Raw genomic sequence first — 27,553 nt, forward strand, 5'->3', positions numbered from 1 at the left:
TGTGCTCCGCAACGGGAGAGGCCACAACAGTGAGAGGCCCGCGTACCGCAAAAAAAAAAAAAAAAAAAAAAAAAAAAAAAAAAAATGCATTCTCATACTTTTTTTTTTTTTTTTTTTTTTGCGTTATGTGGGCCTCTCACTGTTGTGGCCTCTCCCGTTGCGGAGCACAGGCTCCGGACGCACAGGCCCAGCGGCCATGGCTCACGGGCCCAGCCGCTCCGCGGCATGTGGGATCTTCCCAGACCGGGGCACGAACCCGTGTCCCCTGCATCGGCAGGCGGACTCTCAACCACTGCGCCACCAGGGAAGCCCCATTCTCATACTTTAAATGGTGATTTGGCTGGGTATAGAATTCTAGATTGGAAATAATTTTGTTTCAGAATTTTAGAGATATTACTGCATTGTGTTTTGTGGTTCTGTTATTGCTGTTTAGAATTATGAAGCCATTCAGATTTCTGATATTTTTTTACACATCCAATTTTTTTCCCTCTTCTAGAGCTTAATGAATCTTCTTGTTCCTAATATTCTGAAATTTTACAATACTAGGCCTGAGTATGGATCTGTTTTCAACAATTGTAATGGTACTTTAATATTTAGAGGTCCGTTTTAGTTTGGCAAGTTATATCTTTAAGTTTGGGGAAATTTTCTTGAATTAGTCTTCCTGTGTTTTTTATCATTTATCTCTAAATTCTTTATCTACATGTTTCATCTCTTGGACTATTCCTAATTTACTTATCTTTTCTTTCCTATGGTTCATTTCTTTGAGTGTTAACTTCCTGAGAGATGTTCTCAACTTTATTTTACAATTCTTTTGAGTTTTTCATTTTTGCTGTCATGCTTTTAATATCAGACATCTGTTTTGTGTCCTCAGAGTATTCCTATTATCTTAGTTGAAATATCTTTTTGAGAATATTGGGTTTTTTTCTTTCTTTAATTGTTGAATCTTTAAAAATCCAGACTGATGGTGCCCGCATTTCAATTAGAATCTTTAGCTGATTACCTAATTATTTTCTGTTAATCTCATCTCGTCTTTAACCTTATATTTACCACTCTGGCATTCTTTATTCCTACATATAGATAGAAAATTTTCCATTTGCTTTCTTTTTTCTTCCTCTTTCTAATGAATTTCCCTTAAAAATGTTTATATTGCAGATCTGGTGATGAATTTTCTCAAGCTTTTTTTGTTTGAATAAAAAGTTTGTTTTGCCTTCTATTTTGAAAGAAATTTTCACTGTTTATAGAATTCTAGGTAAAGAAATTTTTTTTCTTTCAGGACTTTATAAAAAAATTTCCCATTATCATTTGTCTTGCAGAGTTTCTGACCAAAAGTCTGTGGTTTTTCTTACCTTTCATCCTTTGTATACAGTGTGTCTTTTTAACTGTGCTTCGTTTTAAAGATTTTTCTTTAACATTGATTTTCAGCAGTTTGATTATTAATGTGCCTTGTTGTGTTTTTGTATTATGCAGCTTGGGTTTAGTTCAGCTTCTTGGGTCTGTTGTGTATTTATAACATTTATCAAATTCGAAAAAGGTTAGCAATTATATATATATATATATATATATATATATATATATATATATATATATATATATATATTTTTTTTTTTTTTTTTTTGCGGTATGCAGGCCTCTCACTGTTGAGGCCTCTCCCGTTGCGGAGCACCGGCTCCAGATGCGCAGGCTCAGTGGCCATGGCTCACAGGCCCAGCCGCTCTGCAGCATGTGGGATCCTCCCAGACCGGGGCACGAACCTGTGTCCCCTGCATCAGCAGGCGGACTCCCAACCACTGCGCCACCAGGGAAACCCAGCAATTATATATTTTTTCAAATATTTTTTTTCTTTTTCCTTACCCCTCGCCATAATGTCTGGGCTTCTAATTCAGTGTATCTTAGTCTGTTTGTTAGTGTCTCATAGATCACTGAGGTGCTGTTCTTTTCCTTTATTCCTTTTCTTTTTCTCTTCTCTCTTTTTCTTTTCCTTCTCTTTCTACCCCTTCGATCCCTCTTCTCTTTCTCTCCTTTGTCAGGTGTTGATCTTGTTCCTGTGCCAAATCAGTATAAGTCAGATTATGGATTATAAATTTGTGTCTGGTTTAGGATTTATCTTTTTGAGGTCTTGATGGTTACTGTAAGTGCATTTGATTTCCAGCTTTCAAACTTGTTTGCTATTATCTATTCTCTTTTTTTCCCTGTCAAATGTTTGTAAAATTTTAAAAATTTATTTTATTTATTACTTCAGAGGATAAAAATTAGATATGTGTTGTTTAATATATCATCATAACCTAAGAATTTTTAAGATTTCTTTTTCCTTTTCTTGTTTTGAAACATTCATTGCATTAATATATTAAATTTTGGGGGACTTCCTTGGTGGCGCAGTGGTTAAGAAGCTGCCTGCCAGTGCAGGGGACACAGGTTCGAGCCCTGGTCCGGGGAGATCCCACATGCTGTGGATGCTAAGCCCGTGTGTCACAACTACTGAGCCTGCTCTGTAGAACCCGGGAGCCACAACTACTGAGCCCATGTGCCACAGCTACTGAAGCCCGTGCACCCTAGAGCCTGTGCTCTGCAGCAAGAGAAGCCACTGCAGTGAGAAGCCCATGCACCGCAACGAAGAATAGCCCCTTCCCACCACAACTAGAGAAAGCCCGCACACTGCAGTGAAGACCCAATGCAGCCAAAAAATGAACTGATTAAAAAAAAAAAGATACTAAATTTTTTAAAGATAGCAACTTTTTTGAGAACCGTTAAGGAATAAGCAATTCTTAGGTTAAAAAAGATCCTCTCAAAAGTAGTAGAAGATAGAAAGCTGCTCAGTTAACTGTAAAAACCAATTCAGCCATTATAATTGAAAGTTGATACGTTATGTACACCATATGTAGGCCTAATTCACATATCAAATAGAGCCCAAAATCCTAGATAAACTGCTAGCCATCTTAGTTCTGTTTTGTAACAAAGTCGTGCATGCTTAGGGTCTTTAACAAACTGGGAAGCAAATCAGCTCCATATTATCTTAGCAATACATCACGACTAAGGATGTTTTATCTCACTGTTGTAAAAGGATGAACACTCATAGATTGTATTAGATTATCTCAATAACAAAAATTTTATTAATAAAAGTCTACTGAAGTATTACAAGTTTAATATAGAGTTTCTGTTCATCTAGTAGCCCATGTTTTTCTTAAGCACTAATTTTAAATGATTTGGATAAAACATTACTATCAGAAGAGGGAACTCAGTGATAATTTGAGGGTAATATAATGATGAATAGGAAACGAAAGAAATCAAGTGTTTTGTAGCAATTTAAAAAACATAGGATACCTGTTTGTTTGTTTTGCTGCACGTGGCTTGTGGGATCTTAGTTCCTGACCAGGGATTGAACCCAGGGCAATGGCAATGAAAGCGGTGGAACCTAACCACTGGACCACCAGGGAAGTCCCTAGTTAGGGTACTCTTAATGTGATGTGTTTGTGGAATATATGAGAATAAAACTTTTTTGAGATATGTAAATGAACACTTGAATAAGTGATTATACCTAGCATCTCTATATAAAATATTATAGAGATGCCAAGTTAATTTCTTTCTTAATATATTTTACCTAAATCTGAATGAATTTTTACTTTAAATTGGATGAAACTACTCTGAATAATAAACTGTGTGAATAAACTAAACAATATCAGAAGTTCTGAGAGGAAAACCTGAAAGGATAATAGATGAATTTCAATACTAGCTATTATACATTTAAAAACTACAATATTATCTCATAAAGAGTGTTAATTAAATCACAATAGATAGCAAAGAAATAGTCTTATGAGATGTTCGGTTTAGGGGCAGAAAGAAAAACCCTGTTTCTCTCATGTTCAGGATGAATTTAAAGTATTCTTTATACACACATGTGCGTGCATATACACAATGAACTCTAGGAAAATTCAGAAGATATAGGATTGAAAATTTATCAAACTTTTGGGAGGGCCAAGGTTTCTAGGCTTAGAAATAACAAGAAGGGAAAATAACATAGGTGTAGCTACACAACAATTAGCAATTTTGCTACACAACAATTATACTTTTTTTAATATATAATTTTATTTATTTATGCATGCTGCGCCGGGTCTTAGTTGCGGCATGCAGACCCTTAGTTGTGGCATGAAGACTCTTAGTTGCGGCATGCATGCGGGTTGTAGTTCCCCAACCAAGGATCAAACCGGCCCCCTGCATTGGGAGCACGGAGTCTTGCCCACTGGACCACCAGGGAAGTCCCATACACAACAGTTACATTTAAGGAAAAATACTGAAATGAATCTTACTGTAGGAACCCATTTTCCTTCCCTGTGTTTGAAATATTTTCAGGTAGAATTTTCTTACTTGAGTGGAGGGAAAAGGTAATTTTAAAACGTTATGTGTTGTTGTGGAAAGCAGTAATCGTGCTTCACTCATTCCTGAAAATAGTTGGATAGTGCCTATCCAATGGAATTTTCCTACATTAAGTTAATAAAATTTAACAATATTTGAGTTTAATTATTCATCATATATTTCATCATTTTGCTTGTTAACTTTCTTCCTCTATCAAGCATTTTCTTTAAAAAGATTTTTTTTTTCATGGATTAAACAATAATTAATTTGAATGCCTACTGTTCTAATGCTGGGAATACATGTGTGCCTTTGTGGAACTGGGTTGGGTTTTTTTTTAGTGGGGGAGAGACAGATACTTAAATATAATATCAGATGCTAATAAGTGCTTTACAGAAAGATAAAGCAGAGTAAGGGCTTAATAGTGAGATGAGGCTTTTTAGATTGAGTAGTTAGGAGGAAGGCCTTTTACAGCTCACATTTGATGAAAGACTTGAACTGTGGGAATGATCCATATGCATTCCTGGGGAGGAGCTTCTTAGACCTTGAGATGGGAGCATGCTTGATGCTTTCAAGAAAGAACATGTTTGGGTGGCTAAAGCATATTTTGGTAGGGACGATGGTGGGAAATGAAGTTGAAGCAAAGAGTGCATTCTAGAAATGAATTGCCTCAGTCTATTGAGTTCATTGAGTTTACTTTAATCTAGAACGTTGTAGCTCATCTTTTTTCTTTTCTTGTCAGAGCTTTTTTTCTGTCAGAACTTTTTTTCTGCCCTATAATCTATTTTATTTTGTGTTGATAGGTAATAACAGGGAAGAGAAAACTCGATCATTATAAATACATGCTGGTTACTTGTGAACTAAGGCATTAATGAATCTGTTTCTCCTGCATGTATTGCTAAGGGGAAATGCTGTAGGTTCCCAGAAAGCTCTGTAGTGTTTTTTACTTGTAAAAATTTTCATATTGTCAAGCAAGCAGGAATTGATCTTATTAGAGTGGTGCTAAAGGAGGATTTTCTTGTAATTTTTACTGCCTAAGGCTAACATCAGACAACAGAAAATAATATAAGAAGTATGCTTCGCCCTGTTTCTACTGTGCTCAAGAATTCTATTTAAGCTTAATGTCCAGTGGAATTAATTGCTATAACTGTGTATTCATGTTGGCAAGTAAGTTAACTCTTATAAAAAAGTTCACTTATGTTTTCTGTTTTTAAGGAGGCCTTATGGGACCAGTGAGGATGATTTCATCTGGACATGAATTAACAACAGATTATGATGAGAAAGCACTTCATGAGCTTGGTTTTAAGGACATGCAGGTATGCGTAAATGTGGTTTGAGTTTTAATCATCTGTTGATTTATAGTCAGTAGTTGTTTAGTTGAAGATACAGTTCAAAAACAGTTCTTACTGCTTTTGTTAAAAATGTAAGGGAAGATATTTTCTACTTCACAGATTTATTAAACCAAAAACTTGATGTGTCTAATTAATGTGTTGATTTTTTTCCCCCTGTTGCTCCTGTTTTTATAGATGGTATTTGTATCTTTGGGTGCGCCAAGGAGAGAACGGAAAGGGGAAGGTGTTCAGCTTCCAGCATCTTGCCTACCACCCCCTCAGAAGGACAACATTCCGATGCTTTTGCTTTTACAAGAACCTCATTTAACTACTCTTTTTGATTTATTAGAGATGCTTGCATCATTTAAACCACCCTCAGGAAAAATGGCAGTTGAAGATAGTGAGGTGACTATATTTCATTTTCACAAAATCTTGTTTTGTCTTTCTGTTGAGTGGAAAATAATTTTCTCAGTAATCTCTTAAAAGCAATAAAACCAAGGAATCCATTTATTAATTCATTAACTATTTAAGTGCCTAATATCCCAGGTGTGCTGTTTACAAGGATCAAAATAGACACAGTTTCAGCCTTCATTGAATCCAGTGGGGAAGACAGATAATTGACATGCCCAACAGATAGTTTCAAGTAAACTAACAGATAAATAGTTTCAGGTAGAGATAGTTGCTACGACCTGCTGTTATTAAGGACTGGTGATAGACAGACTGTTTATATTTTATTTGGTCAAGGAAGGTTTCTCTGAGGGAGACCATATAAATCTGAGCTTGCAGGATGAAAAGGAGCCTGCTAAATGAAGTGGATGAGGAATGATCTGGATAAAGTAAACTGATTCCTGAAGCCCTTGATATAAGAAGGAGTTAGGCAGGTCTGGGAATTGTTTGGGAGCTGGTAAGTAGAGTTGGAAGGTAGTGGGAGAATAAAATGAGGGGAATGAAATGGAAAGATAAACAGAGTCAAACTGGCCATGGCAAGCTATTTCCAGTTCACTCAAAGTGAAGTGGACAGCATTGAAGTATTTTAAGCAGAGAGAGAGACATATGTTTTGATTTTTGATTTAAAGGTAATAAGTTTGTTTGGCAAGAATAGAAAAAGCAGTAAGGAACCTAATGTACTAGTCCAAGGAAGAATTGACTTTAAATAACATCTTTTTAGTGATAACTCACAAACTTAGTTCTGCAGACCAAACCTCTTCTCTGAGTTCCAAACTCATACATCCAGTTGTTTACTTGATGCTTCCACTTGATGTCCCACAGGCATCCATTCTTCTTCATTCAAATGGATTCCACCAGAAACCTGGATGCCATCTCTGTTTTTCTTCTTCCTGAACCCGAGTCTGTCCCTACTCCTAATCCAATCTACCACGCGTAATGTTGTTTTGACCTGTTGTCCACTTAATTAATTTCCACTGCCGCCATTCTATTTCAGGGCACCATCTTTCTTGGAAGAATCATTATTTTGAGACCAAGTGGCACATAAAATAGTGGTGCTTTTATGACTTTCCTTATGTTAGGCTAACTGTTCTTTCTTTCCCAACAATGTTAAGTGGCTTCTTTCTGTGTTTCCAGAATGTGTTTGGTCATGAATGACCAAATTGAGTCATCTGTTCCCCATAACCTGGTTTCTTTTGTGGTGGCACACTCTTAAATTCCTAAGAAATCCCCTTTTTGTTCAAGCAGAATAATCAATAATAGATGTCCATAAACCTTCATTTCCTCACCTGTTAAATTTTATGCCATAAATACTTAATAACCTTTTACTTCATGTCAGCAATGTATTGCCAGTTTAAAAGAGAGAAAGATAATTATAAGAATTTCCCAGTTTTCCAGGAGGGTGCTAGTGTTCTACACAGTGTGTTACGGGAACATAAGCAGGAAACAAAAATTGGGGGAAGATTTCTGTAAAAGAGGAGTTGTTTAAATTGGGTCCAACTGCTGATAAAAGAAGGAAGAGAAGCATTACAGAGTCACAGAAAAGTGAATGGCATGATTGAAAAATTGGGAGTGTATGATGTAATTCAAATATAAGGACGGAAAGGGAGATTGTAACCTATACCACAAAGGACCTTAAGAGGTTTCTATTCTTAGTAAAATAGATGGCTGTTATCATGGAAGATTTTTTTTTTTTTTTTGCGTACACGGGCCTCTCACTGTTGTGGCCCCTCCCGTTGTGGAGCACAGGCTCCGGACGCGCAGGCTCAGCGGCCATGGCTCATGGGCCCAGCCGCTCCGCGGCATGTGGGATCCTCCTGGACCGGGGCAGGAACCCGTGTCCCCTGCATCAGCAGGCGGACTCCCAACCACTGCGCCACCAGGGAAGCCCCCATGGAAGATTTTAAAACAACAAAATGAGATCTTTTTTGGACTTTCAGAAACAAAGTTTTGGTGTTAGTGTGGAGGATTATATTAGAGAAAACAAAGACCAGAGATACAAGAGCCAGTTAATAGGTCATTGTAATTGTCCATGTGAGGCCTAAACCAGAGAGAAAGCATTCATTTTGAGGCAGTTATATTATTGAACTTGGTGACAAGTAAGCCATTGGTGGTGTGGGGTTTCTTTGTTGTACAAGACCGGTTCAGTCTTTAAGAGGATTACCAGAAGAATAAAGGATCTTCACTGTGTATGACCCATATTGTAGGGCCTTTCAGTCATAATGTAGAACATAGTCTTGTACACCTGGGAGATTTTTTTTCCTTCAAATAATTTTTTGCACAGAGTTCAGTCCCTTCCTCCTTTCCTCCCTCTCTCCCCACCTTCTCTTTTTTAAACTGGATGTTTACAAAGCAATGAATTTTATTTTACTGAAGAACTTTCAGTGCCTTGTCCCCAGATAAACTAAAAGTGTTACTTGGGTTGCTTCTCTTTCTTCATCAGGGCTGTGAAAAGCAAAGTTTACTTTGAAACTCTTGTCTCTAAAATTCTCTTGCCTTCAAAGTATATTAGCTTTATACCATTATACAAAAAGAACGAAATTACTTTTTGTAGATGTGTAAGAAGATTCCTTTGGCATCTCTTATACTGTATAATACCTCAGAATCATTATGACAGCAGCTAGTAGTAGAATAATACTATACAAATTCATACTCTGGAAAATTCCCAAACTTGCTGCTTTAGCTTTTGCTGCTTGTTTACCTCTTGGGGTTGTGCTTTAATTAAAAAAAAAAAAAAAGAAAGAAAAGAAACTTGCCTATTTCTTACATACCTTCTGTAATATTCTTTAGCTTACTGTTATCTCAGTACCTTAGAGAGTTCAAATTTAAAAAATGATAATGGAAAAAAGTAGGTTCTTTAAAATTGTTTGCTTTTCTCTTAATCTCTGCTTGTCTGAGACTGGAATATAAGGAAGGCATGGATTAGCGAAAGAAGAGAAACAGGTGTACTCTTTTCCCAAATGTAAGGTCAGGGATTTAATTTAACAGGTCTTTGTCATTCATAAATAGTGACCTGCAGGGAAGAAATAGATGATAGTCTTATTGAAATTTACTTGATGGCTTTATAAAACAGACATTTTCACTTTTGTTTGAAAAGTTTTTCTGAGGAAAGTGGCTAGACTTGCAGATCACTTTTTCCCAGAAAAGTGTTCAGTAACAAATTGAAAAACCACTACTTTGACATAACTTAATTTATTGAATAAATTTATTTACTGTGTAACAAATGCTTTATTCTCACTTTTAAAGTAAGATTTTAAAATATTATCAAATATGATAATTAGTGATTTTATGCAGATCAAACTTAAGTTTAGATGTTTCAAAAAACTGATCTGTCTTGATAAGCAGTTGCTCTTATTTGTATAGAGCTTAAGATGTGAAGAACTTCATCTTCATGCAGAAAACCTCTCTAGGCGTGTATGGGAGCTACTGATGCTTCTTCCTACATGTCCTAACATGTTGATGGCATTCCAGAATATCTCAGATGAACAGGTAAGTCCACAAAATATTTTTACTTCCCTGGAGGATGGTACCAGTTTACATTCCTACTGATAGTGTATGAGAGTGCTTGTTGACTGGTAACCTCAGTAAAATTTTGCCCGTTTAATAGGTAAAAAGTGCCAGTTCATTTTAATGTTCATATATTTAATTATTAGTGAGGTTGAATAATATGGGCTAAATACAAGGCAAGGTTTTTCTCTAAAATTATCTTTAGAAAACAGTGAATTTGCCTTTATATTAGTGTTTTTTCATATTAATGTTCTGAATATCGCTTTGTTTTTGACAACAAAAAGTAACACTTAGAGAAAATACCCTATGATTTAATGACAGTGTTTCAGTGCTTGTTTTGGCTGCTTATACAAGTCAACTGGTAGAAATAGAGAAAAAAGGAGTCAAAGAAATTTAATATATATTAATATTCCCAGAGGCATGACCTCACACGTATTAAGTGTTATATATCTTTGTAAAGATGTCTGTTAAAATTAAAGATGATTTTTAAAAGCTATATAATAAGGAGTTACTTAGTGGGGATACCAACAGAACACTTATAGGACTAATGGAAAAACAATGTCCTAATGTTATGCTAATGGTTATCTATGATTTGTTATGTGATTTCTCAAGGTCTTGTATTTCAAATGACTTGGAAGTGAAGAAGATGGGCCTAGAAAATGGTGGTTGATGACTCATTATAGCTCTAATAATAATATCGTTGTCAAGGATGCACATTAAGTGTGAATAACACTTTCATAAATTGCGAGTAGAAAAGAACAATATTTTAAAGTTTATGTATTTGTATATGACTTTTTAAATGAGTAGGTGTCACATAAATATTAAATACACACTGTACTGCTTCTGTATCCTTAAAAGTTCACACATTCAATTATGCTGCAATGTGTTTTTCATTGGGAAGATGGCAAATTACCTCAACTGTTGTGGAGGTTAACATACAGTTTTTTTCCTATGCTGCTGTTGTGTATTAATTTTAACAAAATTTAATGAATAATTGGTGTTTTAAGCATATGATTAGTACCAATTATATAATTGGTCTTCACTTGTTTGAACATATTTCAATATATATGTAATATTTGAGTTTTTATATAGTGTCATTTTCTTTAGTTTTTTTTTGGAGGGGGTCTCTTGGTAAGTTGGAGAAACCTGTGTTTCTTTTTTTAATTTAAGTGTAATGATGGACTTAATTGGAAAGAACTGCTCAAAATTAAGAGTGCTCATAAGCTATTATATGCCCTGGAAATTATTGAAGCACTGGGAAAACCTAACAGAAGAATAAGAAGAGAGTCAACGGTAATTGCTTTTCCATTATTATCATTAAATGTTTGTTTTCTCTTTGGAGCAAAATTCCGGAGTACGTTATCTTTTAATTCTCCTGCCACCCTTCCTTATTTATTTATTTATTTATTTTTGCCATTCCCACAGGGAAGTTATAGTGATCTTTATCCAGATTCAGATGATTCAAGTGAGGATCAAGTGGAAAATAGTAAAAATTCCTGGAGTTGCAAGGTTTGATCATATATGTTTTGCAGTGTATTGGTAAAAATAATTCATCTCTAATTTTCCAAAAGAAGTTACCATAATTATTGTTTTAAACTAACTTACCATTTAAATAAAGCATAGTTTAAAAATTATGTATTACTCTAATCACAGTAATAAATAAACTGAGATTAATGCTTTGGTGCTCCTATTTTTAGCACATTATTTTTTCTCCTTCATTGGAATACTGTGTTAGGACATCCCAGTGCCTGGGATTAAATGGTTAATGGAATACAAAGATATGTATATAGATTTTTATAAGAATCTTTTTAAAAATTCTTGAAAATCAGTTGTTTGCTGTTACTTTATTGTATGGACATTATATTGGTTATTTAATCAAAGAATAATTTCTTAAATGAAAGATACATAATATTTTACTTACACACACAGACATATACACACACCCAGTTACTGAATCAAAAAGCAGATCTTTACTACATTATGTAGCCCTTTCCTCTTACCATTACTCTCACAATTGCTTACAGTTTGTTGCTGCTGGAGGGCTTCAACAGTTATTAGAAATTTTTAATTCTGGAATTCTAGAGCCAAAAGAGCAGGAATCCTGGACTGTGGTAAGTGAAAATTCGCATTTTCAACCAGTTACAGTAGTTACCCCAGTGAGTCACTTCCATGAACCATTGGCAAATGTAACTTTTGCTGCAAACTTTATTGTAGTAAAGGAAAGTGTGGAGTACAGTAGAAATAAATTTAAGAAAAAATAAGGAATCTGATAAACTAATTATGCAATAAAAGTTCTCCATGTCAACTCAGTTAAAAAAATTTAAGTGATAATATTAATGACTCTGAACTATAGGTAATTCATGAACATTTTTCCATTAGTTTGGTAAACTATATATTAATATTTATATAGTCTTAAAATTTGGATGCTTTTTAAGAAAAACTTGGTTTTATGTCTTCATTTTTTTGAAAACATCCTTTTTCTTTGTTTCATTTTGTTTTGACCATTTCTTCCTTTAAGCAACACTACTGAAAAATGTATTTCCAGACCATTTGTGACTAGTTGGCAATGAAAAAGGTACAGGACTTGAGAGTAAGCCTTTAGAAATTTTTATAGCAATTGGGACATTGCCGCAGTGTTTTTTTAATAGTATTTTACAAAATTTTTGATCCTTAACAAAATGGAAGTTTTAGAAAATGGTACTTTATCACTGTTAACTTGACAAAGCACTGTCCTATAATGTTAGGAAAATAAAATTATGGAATATTTAAAAATTCATAATGCTGGACCAAACTGTGTAATCCAGTTTTGTATGAAATGGAAAGGATGCTCATTTCCTGACCTCCAGCAAAGCAGAATAGCATATCAAACATTGCATTCAAATTTTAATTTCTTAGTACTTGTTTTTTAGAATTATTTTAGAACCTAGGAGTCAGATGTTCTTGATTTAATGTCAAATGCTGGTACATCCAAGGTATTAATGGGGCTTCCCTGGTGGCGCAGTGGTTGACAGTCCGCCTGCCAATGCAGGGGACACGGGTTCGTGCCCTGGTCCGGGAAGATCCCACATGCCGCGGAGCGGCTGGGCCCGTGAGCCATGGCCACTGAGCCTGCGCGTCCGGAGCCTGTGCTCCATAACGGGAGAGGCCACAGCAGTGAGAAGCCCACGTACCACCAAAAAAAAAAAAAAAAAAATTAATGAAAGAAAATACATTTAAGCATATTGCTATCTATCAGGATTTTGTTAATCTTATCATTGCTTTCAATACTTTTTGCCATTTTTATTTTATATATTTTGCTAAGATATTTTCCTTTTTAGAATAGATATACCTCTACTACAGTAATTGTTTTCTGTCTCTTAGAACTGAAATGTCTGTTGTGTTTTATTGTTGTGTCTTTGTTGTCTCACTGATCTCTCAGAATTATAAGGTACCTTTTAGTTCTTTGGCAAAGTGGGAGAATTTAAAATCTTTAATGAGTAGTTGTGTGTCGTTTATAGGACTTTTGTTTATAAACTGCTCTAAGTTTAGCTTTGAATAAAGTTTACAGGTAATCATATGCTAAAGATTTTCTCTCTTTGTTTCCTTTAAAATTGTGGACACTTTCATGAAGTATTAAGAAAAATTTCCTGCTGTATGGGACACATTGTAGCCTGGCAACACAGATGGCTTTCAAGTCAACTGAGATCCCATATTTATAATGTATCTCTCGATATATTATAGGGTACTGTGGATACTCTTACATGATGAACAGAATTTCAAGATTTTCACGAAGTCCAATTTGTCTATTTTTTCTTTCGTTACCTAAGCCTTTGGTGTACTATCCAAGAAATCATTGCCAAATACAGTGTCATGGCACTTTTGTTCTGTGTTTTCTTCCAAGAGTTTTATTGTTTCAGGTCTTATATTTAGATCCTTGATTCATTTTGAGTCAGTTGTTGTATATGGTGTTAGGTAAGGGTTCAACTTCATTCTTTTGCATGTGGAGATCCAGGTTTCCCAGCATATTTTCTTGAAAAGACTCCTTTCCCCACAGTGAATGGTCTTGGTACTCTTTTCAAAAATCATTTGAACATATTTATGAGGGTTTATTTTCAGGCTGTCTGTTCCATTCCTTTTATTTTTTTGTCTATCTTTATGCCAGTACTACACTGGATTGATTACTGTAGCTTTGTAGTAAGTTTTGAAATCAGAAAATGTGAGTCTTCCAGTTTTGTTCTTTTCTTTTAAGATTGTTTGTCTATTTGGAGTCCCTTGAGATTCCTTGTGAATTTTAGAATGGATTTTTCTGTTTCTGCAAAAAACATCATTAGGATTTTGTTAGGGATTGCATTGAACCTGTAGGTCACTTTGGGTAGTATTGATATTTTAATAAGTCTTCCAGTCTGTGAACACGGGATGTGTTTCCATTTATTTGTCTGTAATTTCTTTGAGCAGTTTTTTGTAGCTTTCATTGTAGAAGTCTTTCAGCTCCTTGGTTAAGTTCATTTCTAAGTATCTTATTCTTTTTGATGCTATTGTAAATGGAATTGTTTTTTTAATTTCCCTTTCATATTGTTCATTGTTCACGTATAGGAATGCAACTGAATTCTGTATGTTGACTTTGTATCCTTCTACTTTGCTGAAATCATTTACTAGGTTTTGTTTGTTTGTTTTTGTGGGGTTTTTGTTGTTGCTGTTGTTTTTGTGGTACGCGGGCCTCTCACTCTTGTGGCCTCTCTCGCCGCGGAGCACAGGCTCCGGACGCGCAAGCTCAGCGGCCATGGCTCACGGGCCCAGCTGCTCCGCGGCATGTGGGATCTTCCCAGACCGGGGAACGAACCCATGTCCCCTGCATCGGCAGGCGGACTCTCAACCACTGTGCCACCAGGGAAGCCCCATTTACTAGTTTTAAGAGCCTTTATATGGAGTCTTTAGGGTTTTCTATGTCAAAAACAAACAGATAAATTTACTTCTTCCTTTCCAATTTTGATGCCTTTTATTTTTCTGGTGTATTGCTCAGGCCAAAACTTCCATTACTGTGTTGAATAGAAGTGGTGAAAGCAGGTGTCCTTGCCTTGTTCCTGATCTTAGAGGAAAAGCTTTCAGTCTTTCACCATTGAGTATGATTTTCACTATGGGTTTTTCATATATGGCTTTTATTATGTTGTGGTAGTTTCCTTCCGTTCCTATTTTGTTGAGTATTTTTATCATGAAAGTGTGTTGAATTTTGTCAAATGCTTTTTCTGCATTAATTGAGATGATGTAGTCTTTTCCTTCATTTTGTTAATCTGTAGTATTTACATTGATCATTGCTATGTGGAACCATCCTTGCATTCTAAGAATAAATCCCACTTGGTCATGGTATATAATCCTTTTAATATGTTGCTGAATTCTGTTTGCTAATATTTTGTTGAGGACAGTGTCTTTTGTCTGGCTTTGGTATCAGGGTTAATGCTCACTTCATCAAATGAGTTAAGAAGTTCCCTCTTCAGTTTTTTGGAAGAGTTTGAGGATCGTTGGTATTAGTTCTTCTTTAAACGTTTGTTAGAATTTACTAGTGAAGCTGTCAGGTCCAGAACTTTTCTTTTTTGGGAGATTTTTGATAACTGATTCAATCTCCTCACTAATTATAAGTCTGTTCAGATTTTCTATTTCTTTGTGATTGAGTCTTGGTAAGTTTTTTGTTTCTAGGAATTTGTTCATTTCATGTAAGGTATCCAGTTTTTGGGCATACAACAGTTGTTCATAGTACTCTCTTACAATCCTTTTTATCTCTCTAGAATTAGTTGAAATGTTCCCACTTTCATTTCTGATTTTAGTAATTTGACTTTTATTTTTTCTTAGTCCTTCTAGCTAAAGGTTTGTCAATTTCATTCTTTTCGAATAACCAGCTTTGATTTTCACTGATTTTTCTCTAGGTTTTTCTATTCCCTGTTGTGTTTACCTCTGCTCTGATCTTTATTATTTCCTTCTTTCTACTACTAGCTTCAGGTTTAGTTTGTCTTCTTTTTCTAGTTCATTAAGCTGTAAAGGTAAGGTTGTTGATAAGAATTCTTCTTTTCTTTTTAATGTAAACATTTACATTTATAAATTTCCCCATTAGCATTGCTTTCATTGTATTCCATAAGTTTCATATTGACCATGTTTTTTATCTTCTTTTGTGAAGTGTCTCTTTAAATCCTGGAGGTTTTTGTTTTGCTTTGTTTGGGGTTTGCTTTCGTTTCTTTGGGTTTTTTTCTTTTTATTTATTTTATTTTGGGCTGCGTTGGGTCTTCGTTGCTGTGTGTGGGCTTTCTCTAGTTGCGGCAAGCAGGGTCTACTGTTCGTTGCGGTGCACGGGCTTCTCATTGTGGTGGCTTCTCTTGTTGCAGAGCACGGGCTCTAGGCACGTGGGCTTCAGTAGTTGTGCACGCGAGCTCAGTAGCTGTGGCACACGGGCTTAGTTGCTCTGTGGCATGTGGGATCTTCCCGGACCAGGGCTTGAACCCGTGTCCCCTGCATTGGCAGGCGGATTCTTAACCACTGTGCCACCAGGGAAGCCCCCTGTTTTGTTTTTTCTTAGTAAAGAGCTATAAGACTTTTTTCCTTAATCAGTTTGGACAAGTTTTTTGGTCAGGTATATGTATTAGGAATATTGTCATTCAATCTGTAGCTTGCTTTTTCTTTATATTTACAGTGTCTTTTAAGCAGAGAAGTTTTAAATTTTAACAAGATTTATATCCTAGCTAAGAAATCATTTTTCCAAGGTCACAGAGATTTTCTCCTGTGTGTTCTTCTGTAAGTTTTATAGTTATCTTTTACATTTAGGTCTGTGTTATATTTTGAGTTAACTTTTGTATATGTAGAGTGAGGTTGAGGTTTTATTTTATTTTTTCCATATGGCTATCCAATTTTTCTAGCACGGTTTGTTGAAAAGATATTTTTTCTCACTGAAGTTTCCTGGTACTTTTCTTGAAAATCAATTATATAGTATTGCTATGTTTCTTGGCATATTGGTATAGTTATAACACTTAGTAGTGGTATTAGGAAAAGAGGAGAACAAGGACCATTGAAGAGAAAGCTCTGAAGCTCTCATACATAGGTGATATTCTTATTAATTTATTTGAAGGAATTGCTTTATTTTAAAATTTTTAAAGTAGAGCTTTAAATCAGAAATTTTACTTTTCATACTATACAGTATTTTACTGATGAAATGCTTGTTTTATTTTAAATATACATATATAAAGTGCAAATTTTTCAGTTGAATAATTTTCTAGAATTATTGAGAATTGCTTTCAATCCCAAATAGCAGAGTATATGCCACTTAGGTGGAGAGACAACTTCCAGTATTTTTGCTCTCAATGCTGATTTTGTAGGTAAATATCTTTATTAGCATTTTAATAATTTTTAAAATTGTAGTACATTGCGAGCAATATTTTTTTAAATCCTGTATATCTCTATTATATATATTTGTATGATTCTTTCATGATAGAAATGCAAGTGTCATTTCCATTTCATTAAATATACATTCTAGTTATCTAGTGTCTTTATTTTTGTAAGATTGGATTGTTACTAACCATAATACATGAGCAGCAAAATTTCTTTACCACATGGATTAAGTACTAACTATAATTATTTTTATTTTCTAGGCCTTAATTTCAAGTTGTATAGTAGCCATATTAAATTAATGAAAATACAGAAAATGATATTTTATTCTTGTCCACAGTGGCAGCTAGACTGTCTTGCTTGCTTGCTGAAGTTAATATGCCAGTTTGCAGTAGATCCATCCGATTTGGATTTAGCTTATCATGATGTCTTTGCCTGGTCTGGTATAGCAGAAAGCCATAGGAAAAGAACATGGCCTGGCAAATCGAGAAAGACTGCTGCTGATCATGCCAAGGGTCTTCATATACCAAGATTAACAGAGGTAAAGTACAAAAGTCACCATGTAGTAATAAGTTTTATTTGTCTTCTAAGAGAGCTTGTATATTTTTGTTTTTACAAAATGAATACTCTAATGTCTATGAAATGCTATCCTAGATTACCACAGTATGACCTAACAGCAGAAGCAATGCCTTCATTTTAAAGCAGTAGAAATTACGAAGCAGTAATACTTTTCAGTTCATCGTCCAAAATGCAGGGGTGCATTAATTTTGTGCCATTTTAATGTTATCTGACTGTAGGATTGAGTTCATTAGTTGGTCTCAGTAAATTTTATACTGAGTGTATCAGGGTCCATTCAGGAAAACAAACCACACTAGGTATTTCAACAGAGTAAATTTAAAATTGAGAACTGGTTTTACACATATGTGTTCGAGGGCTAAAAATGAAAAATGGAATGTTGAGGTAATGTGGGCAAGTAGCCATTCACCACCCCTAGGGTTTGAGGATTATATGTAAAAGGTTGTGGTTATCAGGAATGAGAAGCTTATAGGAGGGATCCTGTTGAACTGGAGTTTAGGCCTCCAAGGAAGTGGTTCTGTTACTGCTTCTGAAATCATTTGCCTCTTCTGGTTAAAATACTTATAGAACAATGTTAACAGAAAAAGCAGGGGAAATTCCCTGCCGGTCCAGTGGTTAGGGCTCCATGCTTTCACTGCCAAAGGCCTGGGTTCAATCCCTGGTCAGGGACTAAGATCCCACGAGCCGCATGGTGCGGCCAAAACAAGCAAAAAAGAAAGAAAGAAAAAGCAAGGAAGTAATCTCTCTAGTATCCCACATTAGGTTGACAAACCTAATAGAAAGCCAGTTGGCAGAGGAGAAATTTAGTTTAGCCCTAGTGTCACAGAGCAAGTATCAATACATAGTATGGTAGGTTTAGAGCCAAACAAAAATGGCATAATAACCAGTGCATCCAGCAATAAAATTAAAATTCTTTTTGGCTGTGGATTCTGTTGTTCATGTGATCAAATATTTGCCCTTCCAGTGTCTCTATTGGTGAACTGGGAACTGGGGAGAGATGAAGATGAGTTTTTACTTAATCTCTTCTTCATTTTGTAACCATTTGAGGACAGCAGCTTACCTCATACCTGCTCCAGAAACACCACAGTAATGAGTTGTTACTGATACAGAAATAAAATACACATACTCATATATGGCATTTTAAAATAATTGGCTGTTTTTTTTAACAAATTTATGCAAGTACATAATTACTGAAAACAATTTAGAATGTACAAGTGAGGGAATTCTTTGGCAGTCCAGTGGTCAGGACTCTGCACTTTCATTGCCGAGGGCCCAGGTTCGATCCCTGGTCAGGGAGCTAAGGTCCTGCAAGCTGTGGCGTGGCCAAAAAAAAAAAAAAAAAAAAAGGAATATACAAGTGAACTTTCCCCAAAGTAATATAGGTCACTACCATTAATAGCTCTATGTGTTAATCTTTTTATGTGCATATTTTTTCTTATGCGTATGCCAATGTTACATTTTTATAGTTTAAAAAAAGAGCATACAATATATATTTTTTTCATTTGTTTATCATAATATTTAATTAGAGCTTAGAAGGTAAATCTAAGCTATTTGGGGGGAAATTTTTATTACCCGAATTCTGGAGACAAAGTCAACCAATTGTAAGGAAGAACACTAATTCTTTTAATAATTTACTATCATTCATTATTTCGTTTGTTCTCCTTTAATAGCCTTTTAGAAGGTTCAGAATCCAAATTGAACTTCCAATTCCAGCCTAAATATAGCTTTTCTTAAAACTCTTCTTATTTTGCCAGGCACAGGTTTAGTTGCTGCTCCCTTCTGTTGCTCATTTGGCACATTGCATATACTTGTGTTACAGTGCTTTCTATGTTTTCTGCTGCACTGGACTAACTTCCCCAGGATGGGAACAGTGCTTTTATAAAATTAGTGCCCAGAATGGGTTCTGACCTGCAGAAGGGATTCAGTAACTCTTTATTAAGTTAGCAAATATTTTTATCCACTATATAGATGAAGAACTAGAACCTAGAAACTCAGTATTTATTAGAGTCATACAGCTTGAAAGTTAGCAAACTAAATGTTGAACCTCAAGGTTTTCAATCTGGAATCCATGCTTGGTATCTATGGTATATTATATTGCTTTTCTATGTTTATTTCAGGGTGGTTGAGGAATCTGCCACTGCTTGACATTTTTTTTCTTATTTCAAAACTGAAGAAGGTTACTTCACCTACCGCCCAAAAAAACCAGTGACGTGTAATACATGATATTTTTCTCACTCTGTTGGGTGACATGCAGATAATCTGTGGATCAAATAGAAAGGATTTGCCTATGTATTTCTAAATTTTTAATATTTTCTTTTTAAAGTTGCTATTCTGAGGTTTCTTTATAAAAATCTGGTTTTCTGATATTTAATATTTTTACAGTATTTTCCAAGAATCATTTTTAGAATATCCCTATCCTTTTATAAATAAAAATCAAAGTAATTTGGAGTCTGGTTTAAAACGCAGTTTTGTGTTTTAGTGTATTTATAGATTTTTTTTAATGTTTTTATTTTAAAGGTATTTCTTGTTCTTGTCCAAGGAACCAGTTTGATTCAGCGACTTATGTCTGTTGCTTATACGTATGATAATCTGGCTCCTAGGTATGAAGTTTTTACATAATTTATGATTGTATGTATTTAGAGTAAGAATACAGTGTTTTAAAATTTTAATTTGAAAAAAAATTGAAACCTAACAATTGTTAGGGTGTTTTAGTGAACTCTCATATCATTCATGTGGATTTGCATATTGTTATCAACATTTTGCCAGTTTTTATCGAATGATCATGAGCACACATTTTCTGTGGGTGTCCCCAAGCACATGTTTATTTACATATCCTGAATCTTGTAAGAGTTCAGACATTATGATCACTTACTGATAAATAGTTTGATGTGTATCTCCTAAGTCCAAGGACAATTTCCTAACAACTATAGTAAGATATTCAAATTTAGAAAACGTAACATTGATATAATTATTATCTAACATATAGTCCATACTCAAATTGTCCCATTAATATTTTTATAGCAATTTTTTTCCTCGTCCAGGATCACGTACTGCATTTGGTAGTCATATTTCTTCCATTTCCTTTAATTGGGGATACTTTCTTAGCCTTTCTTTCATGATACAGACATTTCTGAGTATCACAAGCCATTTTTTTATAAAGCCTTTTAATTTAGGTTTTCCTGATTGTTCCTCACAATCAGATTCAGACTATACATTTTAGCAGGAATACTCCATAAGTAACGTATCTTTCCCAGTACATCCCGGTGATATCCGTTTGTCCTATTATTAGCGATATTAATTTTGATCAGTTAATCTGGTTTCCTCCAGGTTTCTCTACAATGAAGTTTCTGATTTTTCTGATTAAAAGTAACCTATGGGAAAATAATTTGCAACTGTTTAAATTTCCTGCTTCTCATAAAACTTATTCATTTACTTTTAGCATTCAGTGATGATTCTTTCCTGAATTAAATATTAGTATAATGTTTGCAAATTAGTGATTTTCTAACTCTTACCATTCATTTTATGTTTATTAGTTGACATTCTGTGGTGATGAAGAGCTTTCTCTTCCTTTTATTTAGTTAGTATCAATTTGGATGTTTTTCATTCAATATAATTCATTACTATTACTATTCACTTTGCTCAAATTATACCTTAGTTGGCATCTTCAGGTTTGTTCATGTGTCCTTTGGCTATGTCCCCATTATTTGGGTGGAGGGGAGGAGTACTTTTTTTTCCCCCCCTGTCATTTTAAGATCTTCCAGGCTTTCAGTTTCCCTGCCTTAGTTGTTGAATCAGCATTTCTTTAAGAAGCCCTAGTTCCTTTTGGTGTGGAACCTGCAAAATATAGTATCATTGCTCCTAGTGTTTCCTTGCTTCTAGGCCCTCAATAGATAAAGCTGGAAATATGTGTATAAGAATATAGTTTAAAAGTGTAATATGATTTCATTTATTTGGGCTATGTTGGAGACTTTTTTTTTAATGTTCAAAATTTTAATAATGTATAAATGATAGTTGCTAATACATGAGGACCTGACTGTGTATGCCTCAAATAATCACATAAATTATGTTAAAGTGTGTAGAATTAATTTCTAAGTCCTGTATTCTGTAGGTGTTTATGTTGGGCTGAAGTTTGCCATTGTTAAATGATTTACAAAGCTAATATAAACACATTTCAAAGTGCTTAACGTTATTTATGGCTAATAGTTATCTGTTTTTAGATGCTTTTAAAAGTCATCTTCATAGGCAATGGTTGCATATAAGTAGCATGATTATTTTAAGGTTATTTCTTGTTTAATGTATCTTTCTTTAGTATCTGTCTCAGTTGAATTCATATTCATAACTCAATCAACATCTCCTTTACCCCACTGGACGTATAGTTCTATACGAACTATATCTGATTTTGCTCACCATTATATTATCAGTGCCAGGCACCTTACCTCATTATTTATAAAACTTATGAATGGATAATGTGCGGAAACAAAGAAAATGCTATAACATGACCTTGGTTTGTATGCTAAAATACATTTTATACGCCAAGTACCAGTGACTCTCCAGTTAAATAATTCTTAACTCTTCCTCCTTGTCCTCTAACACAGCAGTCCCCAACCTTTTTGGCACCAGGGACGGTTTTCATGGAAGACAATTTTTCTACAGACCGGTGTGTGTGGGGGGGTGGTTCAGGCGGTAGTGTGAGCAGTGGGGAGCCCCACATGAAGCTTTGCTCGCTCTCTGTTCACCTCCTGCTGTGCGGCCCGGTTCCTAACAGGCTGCGGACTGGTATGGGTCCGTGGACCGGGGGTTGGGGACCCCTGTTCTAACACACATTCTGTATACCTCACTGTCCCACACGCCGCAATATATTGATTAACAAGGCAGTTCAGTGACTGCTTTGGTCTGCTTTTATTTCTTTATAATTAAGAAATGTTCACTTGACTCAACCTCACACAATGAAAAATATGTGAGTTTGATACCAGCTGCTGATGTTCAAGCTGGTTCACTGCGACAGTTCTTATTTCTATTTAACCAGTTCCATTCTTAAAAGATCTCATTACAGTCTTTGTAATGTGAGGGCCCCCGACCCCCCACCCCCAATCTTTGTGGTTTTTTTGACTCCTGTTCCTGCACCATTGTCTTTTCATAAGCCTCCACCTTCAGTTTATATGGTGCTGGGAGGTTTGTATCAATTAAGATAGCTAAAATGAACTTTTTGCCTGTTATCAAAGTCTTCTAATGCTACATATTTAAAAGGTAGATTGGGAGGTTGCTCTTGGTAAAGTTAAATACGTTAAACCAATATGATAAAAGTTAAAATGAAATATGGCCAAATACTAGATTTATAAGTTTTAACTTTTTAGTACCTTTTACTTTAAATCAATAATACGGCTGAGTCTTGCTCTTTCAGATTTTCATAGGTGTTTTGTTAATTATAACAAAGTAGGTATCTAGAGATCAGTGCTTTTTTTTTTTAAACAGTTTATTTGTAAGGTGAATACTAAATCCCTATATGCTGGTTTTATTAAAATGAAAATTTTTAATGTTTAGTTTTCTTTAAATTGAGGTAATACATTTTCCATTGAAGTTACTAAAAGTATCAAGGGGAAAAAATAGAGGTGAAGTAATATAGAATTAAATTAGTTATTTTTCTCTACTTTTCAGTAATTTGCTTTTAACCATTCCTGATGAAAATTGACATTAACAGTACAAAAGGAAGGGCATTTTATGTCATTGTATGGTTCTTTTTCTTTTTGTGAGTCGTATCTTTCTATTAGAGTAGAATATAATGTCGTTATAGACGCTATAACATTTAGAACCAGAAAGAATATTTCATATGCCACGGATTAAGATTAAACTCACATTTCTAATAGTATGTGCTGACTGTTTTACTCACCTAGCTCCTAGAATATATTTATGTCCTAACTTTTTTGTTCTATATTCATCTTATCTCCCCTGATAGGCTGTAAACTCCAGGAGGCCAAGGACTGCTGCATAAGGGTGTTTTTTTTTTTTTAGGAGTCTGAAGTTTAGACTCTAAACCATTATAACCTTTCTCTTTGTAAGCCACGTCACTTTAGTAACCAAATCTTTAAGCACTTTTTGAGAGTTCACTTAAGTCAATATGGGATTCACTCACATTTTGTTTATTAAATTGAAACACTCATTTAATGTTTGCTATAGTAAGATTTTGCCAGTGATTCTTTAAATTAAAAATGCAGACCATAGGAAGATAAATTAGCAGCTTTCATAAAATCTAATCTTTTGGGGGGCAGGGAAAGTTAAAGGATATATAGTAAGAAATTGAGTTATTTTTAGTTCGTTGCTGAATTTAATTACTGGTGGTGGTGTGTTTTTACTTTGCAGAGTTTTGAAAGCTCAGTCTGATCACAGGTCTAGACATGAAGGTAAGGGTTCCACAAAGTTGATTTTTAATAAAGATTTGGATGACTGGTTATATCTATATATAATATCTTTAATAATGAACATTTTGTTTTCATTATGCACAAGCCTTTATAGTAATTTTTTTTCCAATTTTTCTGTAGTTTCACATTACTCAATGTGGCTCTTGGTGAGTTGGGCTCATTGCTGTTCTTTAGTGAAATCTAGCCTTGCTGACAGTGATCATTTACAAGATTGGCTAAAGAAATTGACTCTCCTTATTCCTGAGGTAAGTTAAAGATTGAAGATTGGTACTACTCTTCATATTTTTTCTTATTATTAGCGTCGATGATAAAAAGAGCTAATGGAAACAAATGAACATGATTCCATAAATATATCCTGTTGCTTGGAAGGTACTTAATAATCCTTTAAGATCTAGAGTGTTTTGAACTATGTACACTTAAGTGTGAACATTAAATATTTTGTAGCATTCATATTTGTCTTTTTCTGCAATATTTGTTAACAGAGTGATTCTTTTGTTTTGGGTTTTTTTAATTGTTTTTTTTCCTGAGGGTTGAGAAGGATTTCAGCATTTATTTTTTGTAATTTATGTTTTAGAGAAGTTTCTTTTACTTTTTCTATTTGAGTGTATCCTTAGATGCAAGAGAGACATATTTCCTTTTGATTTCAGTGTTGACACTGAAGTCAATATAATTTTCACCAATCGTTATCTTGATGTTACTCACACCATATTCCTGAATGAAATAGTATAAACACACTCTTACTAATACACTTAGCCACGATATTCACGTCTTTTTTAGAGAACATTTTCTAATATTATTAGCTTTGTATTGAATGCATATGTGTTCTTACTCTGCCTCTGTCCCAGGTAACTATTGTGATACTTGGACAAGATTCTAAAATCTGTAAAATGTTCTGGGTTAAGTACTTACCAAGTTGCTTCTAGTTCTGAAAATACTGGGTTGGCCAAAAAGTTCGTTCAGGTTTTTCCATAACATCTTACAGAAAAACTCAGACGAACTTTTTGGCCAACCCAATGTTTTTCCTATTACTTAATCATGTAAATAAATTATTATGAATATCCTCTTCTCAATCCTTTTTGTATTTGTCTGTTCTTGTATTTACTTGGTTTGTTTTTATGACCATATTGGGAATTTCTGAAATGTTTTTACATACTACCGTATACTTTGGGGTACTTCATTTGATCATGTATTATTTAGATGCATGAGCATGTGATCAGGACATTGTGTTTTAAAACATGTTACTAAAGAAGCCATCTAACATGTTATTTCTGCCAACATATTAACCTTAAGATTAACTTTTTAATACTAACTCAGACTATCTTTGGAACTTTTTCATTTAGACTGCAGTCCGTCATGAGTCTTGCAATGGCCTTTATAAGTTATCTCTGTCAGGGCTGGATGGAGGAGACTCAATCAATCGCTCTTTTCTGCTACTGGCTGCCTCAACATTGCTGAAATTTCTTCCAGATGCTCAAGCACTCAAACCTATAAGGGTAAGATTTTACTGTCTTCAGGAGCAATTTCTATTTCTGCCGTTTCATTTGCCCCAAGTTTATCGTTGTATTATCCTTGCAAGTAATTTTGAGTACCTGTTTACTATCTGTAGTTTTCACCAGGAGGATGGTAGTTACATGTAATAGTTCCTAAAGTGGCAGCATTGTGACATATTGTGTCCATGTTACACCTAGGGATAGATCCTGTGTCCTTGGGTTCAGCTGTGTGGGATCTCTCATGGATATTGTTTTGGAAATAACATTTGTCCTTGCTAGGTTCTGAGCCTTGTGTGAATAAGTTGAATGATAGAAACATCATAAATGTAGCTTTCTTCTTATTCAGTCACAGTTGTTTTATTTTTATCTTTATGATACTCAGAATTTTCAGTTTTCTTCCTTGTTCCCATGTATACACTAACACTAGCCTTATAAAAGCCTTCTACCCCATAATAAATACAGGGCCCTTTAATAAGTAAATTTTACTAATCCCAGAAATATGATGCATTGTAGGATTTACATTTTTCTTCTCCATATTTACCGTCTGTCATTGACTATGTAAGAAATGTAATGTGTTCTTTATTTTTCAGCTTTCAAAACTATAATAGACCATTGTATGTGGGTAGATTTATATATACTCATTTTCTGTAGGTTTCTTTTGTTTCCACATTTTCATTGAATTTTTAATTGGCACTACATTATTTAGTATTATACATTATTCATATCTTTTCCAAGTAGGTTGTAAGGAATTTCAGAGTACTGTTTTTTTGAAAGTTCTCTTATTATTCACTTACATACATAGTTGTTCTAATTTTACAGACACTAGGAGTATTCTCTTCATTTTGGGGGCTTAAATTTTGAAAACTGTTTAGTTTGTAGGGATTTAATTTTTTTTATAAAGCTTGTAGTTTTTAAAATGTATTATAATTTTAAGTTATTTTCCCCTTTTAAACTATTTTCACAAAGTTTAAATTTTTTTTTAATAGATAGATGATTATGAAGAAGAACCAATGTTAAAACCTGGATGTAAAGAATATTTTTGGTTGTTGTGCAAATTAGTTGACAACATACATATAAAGGATGCTAGTCAGGTATGTTCAGAAAGTTATACATTAACTTGTTAATAGAGATGAATTATGCACTTGTATGTTCATGAATTTATAGGTCGTTATCATTAAGGGCATTTTTATCAATCTGTAATGAGTTGAAAATGTCATAATTTTTCTACTGTATTCGTACCTTTTTGTTCTGCTCTAATTTCTTTCTTCTTTTTACTCTGACCTTAGTCGAAATGTCTTCATTTGGTACTTACAAGTAGTTTCCTGTGTCTTGTAAGATTTGTGGATATAAAATCTTATTTGGAATGTGAACTTTAGACTTTAAATATACAGCTTTCTATAGTAGCAAGTGGATTCTGAGAATGTAAAATAAAGTTGCAATTCAAATAGAAATTACTTTAAGCTAAAGAAACACTATCAGTTTGCTGATCTACTAATTTTCTTATGAGACTAAAATGATACTTCTATCCAAAGAAATACTTAAAACAAGTGTATTTCAAAGACAAGCTTGCCACATAAAAACTTTTATTTTTTCTTTTTATAAATTTAGTAAGCTAAAATACATCTAATTGATCTCAGAAAAATGAGAAATGCTTGAAAAAGATACATTTAAATATTTAGGAAACCTTTTCTGTCAATTTTTTTTTTCATGTATTTCCATCAAAGTCCAGTATATACACTTTATATTTTAAGAATCCTATCGTGTTTGAACTTCCTACTTTTAAGGAATAGTTTACATCTGAATTCTTATTCTACTTTTCATTTAAGAAATAATTATAAAAATTAATATTGAGCATGTTTTAATTTTCTCTTCCAGTTTTATTGAGTTATAATTGGCATACAGCACTGTGTAAGTTTAAGGTATATAGCATAATGACTTGACTTACACATATCATGAAATGATTACCACAATAAGTATAGTGAACATCATCTCATATTGCTATAAAATTAAAGAAACGGAAAAAAATATTTTTCCTCATGATGAGCACTTTACTCTCTCAACAACTTTTTTTTTAATTAATTAATTTATTTATTTATTTTTT

General features: G+C 34.2%; 1 protein-coding gene across 1 annotated transcript in view; it reads left to right on the top strand.

The window, feature by feature from the left end:
• Positions 1-27,553, top strand: part of USP34 (ubiquitin specific peptidase 34) — a gene marked incomplete at its 5' end in the record, with an annotated part of 242,243 nt that overhangs the window by 146,296 nt on the left and 68,394 nt on the right. Inside the window, 12 exons of the mRNA XM_079720517.1 lie at positions 5,560-5,660; positions 5,871-6,080; positions 9,483-9,608; positions 10,797-10,919; positions 11,052-11,135; positions 11,651-11,737; positions 17,311-17,511; positions 20,064-20,146; positions 23,904-23,944; positions 24,083-24,207; positions 25,303-25,455; positions 26,439-26,543. Coding sequence (XP_079576643.1) covers positions 5,560-5,660; positions 5,871-6,080; positions 9,483-9,608; positions 10,797-10,919; positions 11,052-11,135; positions 11,651-11,737; positions 17,311-17,511; positions 20,064-20,146; positions 23,904-23,944; positions 24,083-24,207; positions 25,303-25,455; positions 26,439-26,543 — 1,439 coding nt within the window. The remainder of the gene's footprint in view (positions 1-5,559; positions 5,661-5,870; positions 6,081-9,482; positions 9,609-10,796; positions 10,920-11,051; positions 11,136-11,650; positions 11,738-17,310; positions 17,512-20,063; positions 20,147-23,903; positions 23,945-24,082; positions 24,208-25,302; positions 25,456-26,438; positions 26,544-27,553) is intronic.

The sequence above is a fragment of the Hyperoodon ampullatus genome, assembly GCF_949752795.1.
Source record: "Hyperoodon ampullatus genome assembly, chromosome: 15".
NCBI lineage: Eukaryota > Metazoa > Chordata > Mammalia > Artiodactyla > Ziphiidae > Hyperoodon > Hyperoodon ampullatus.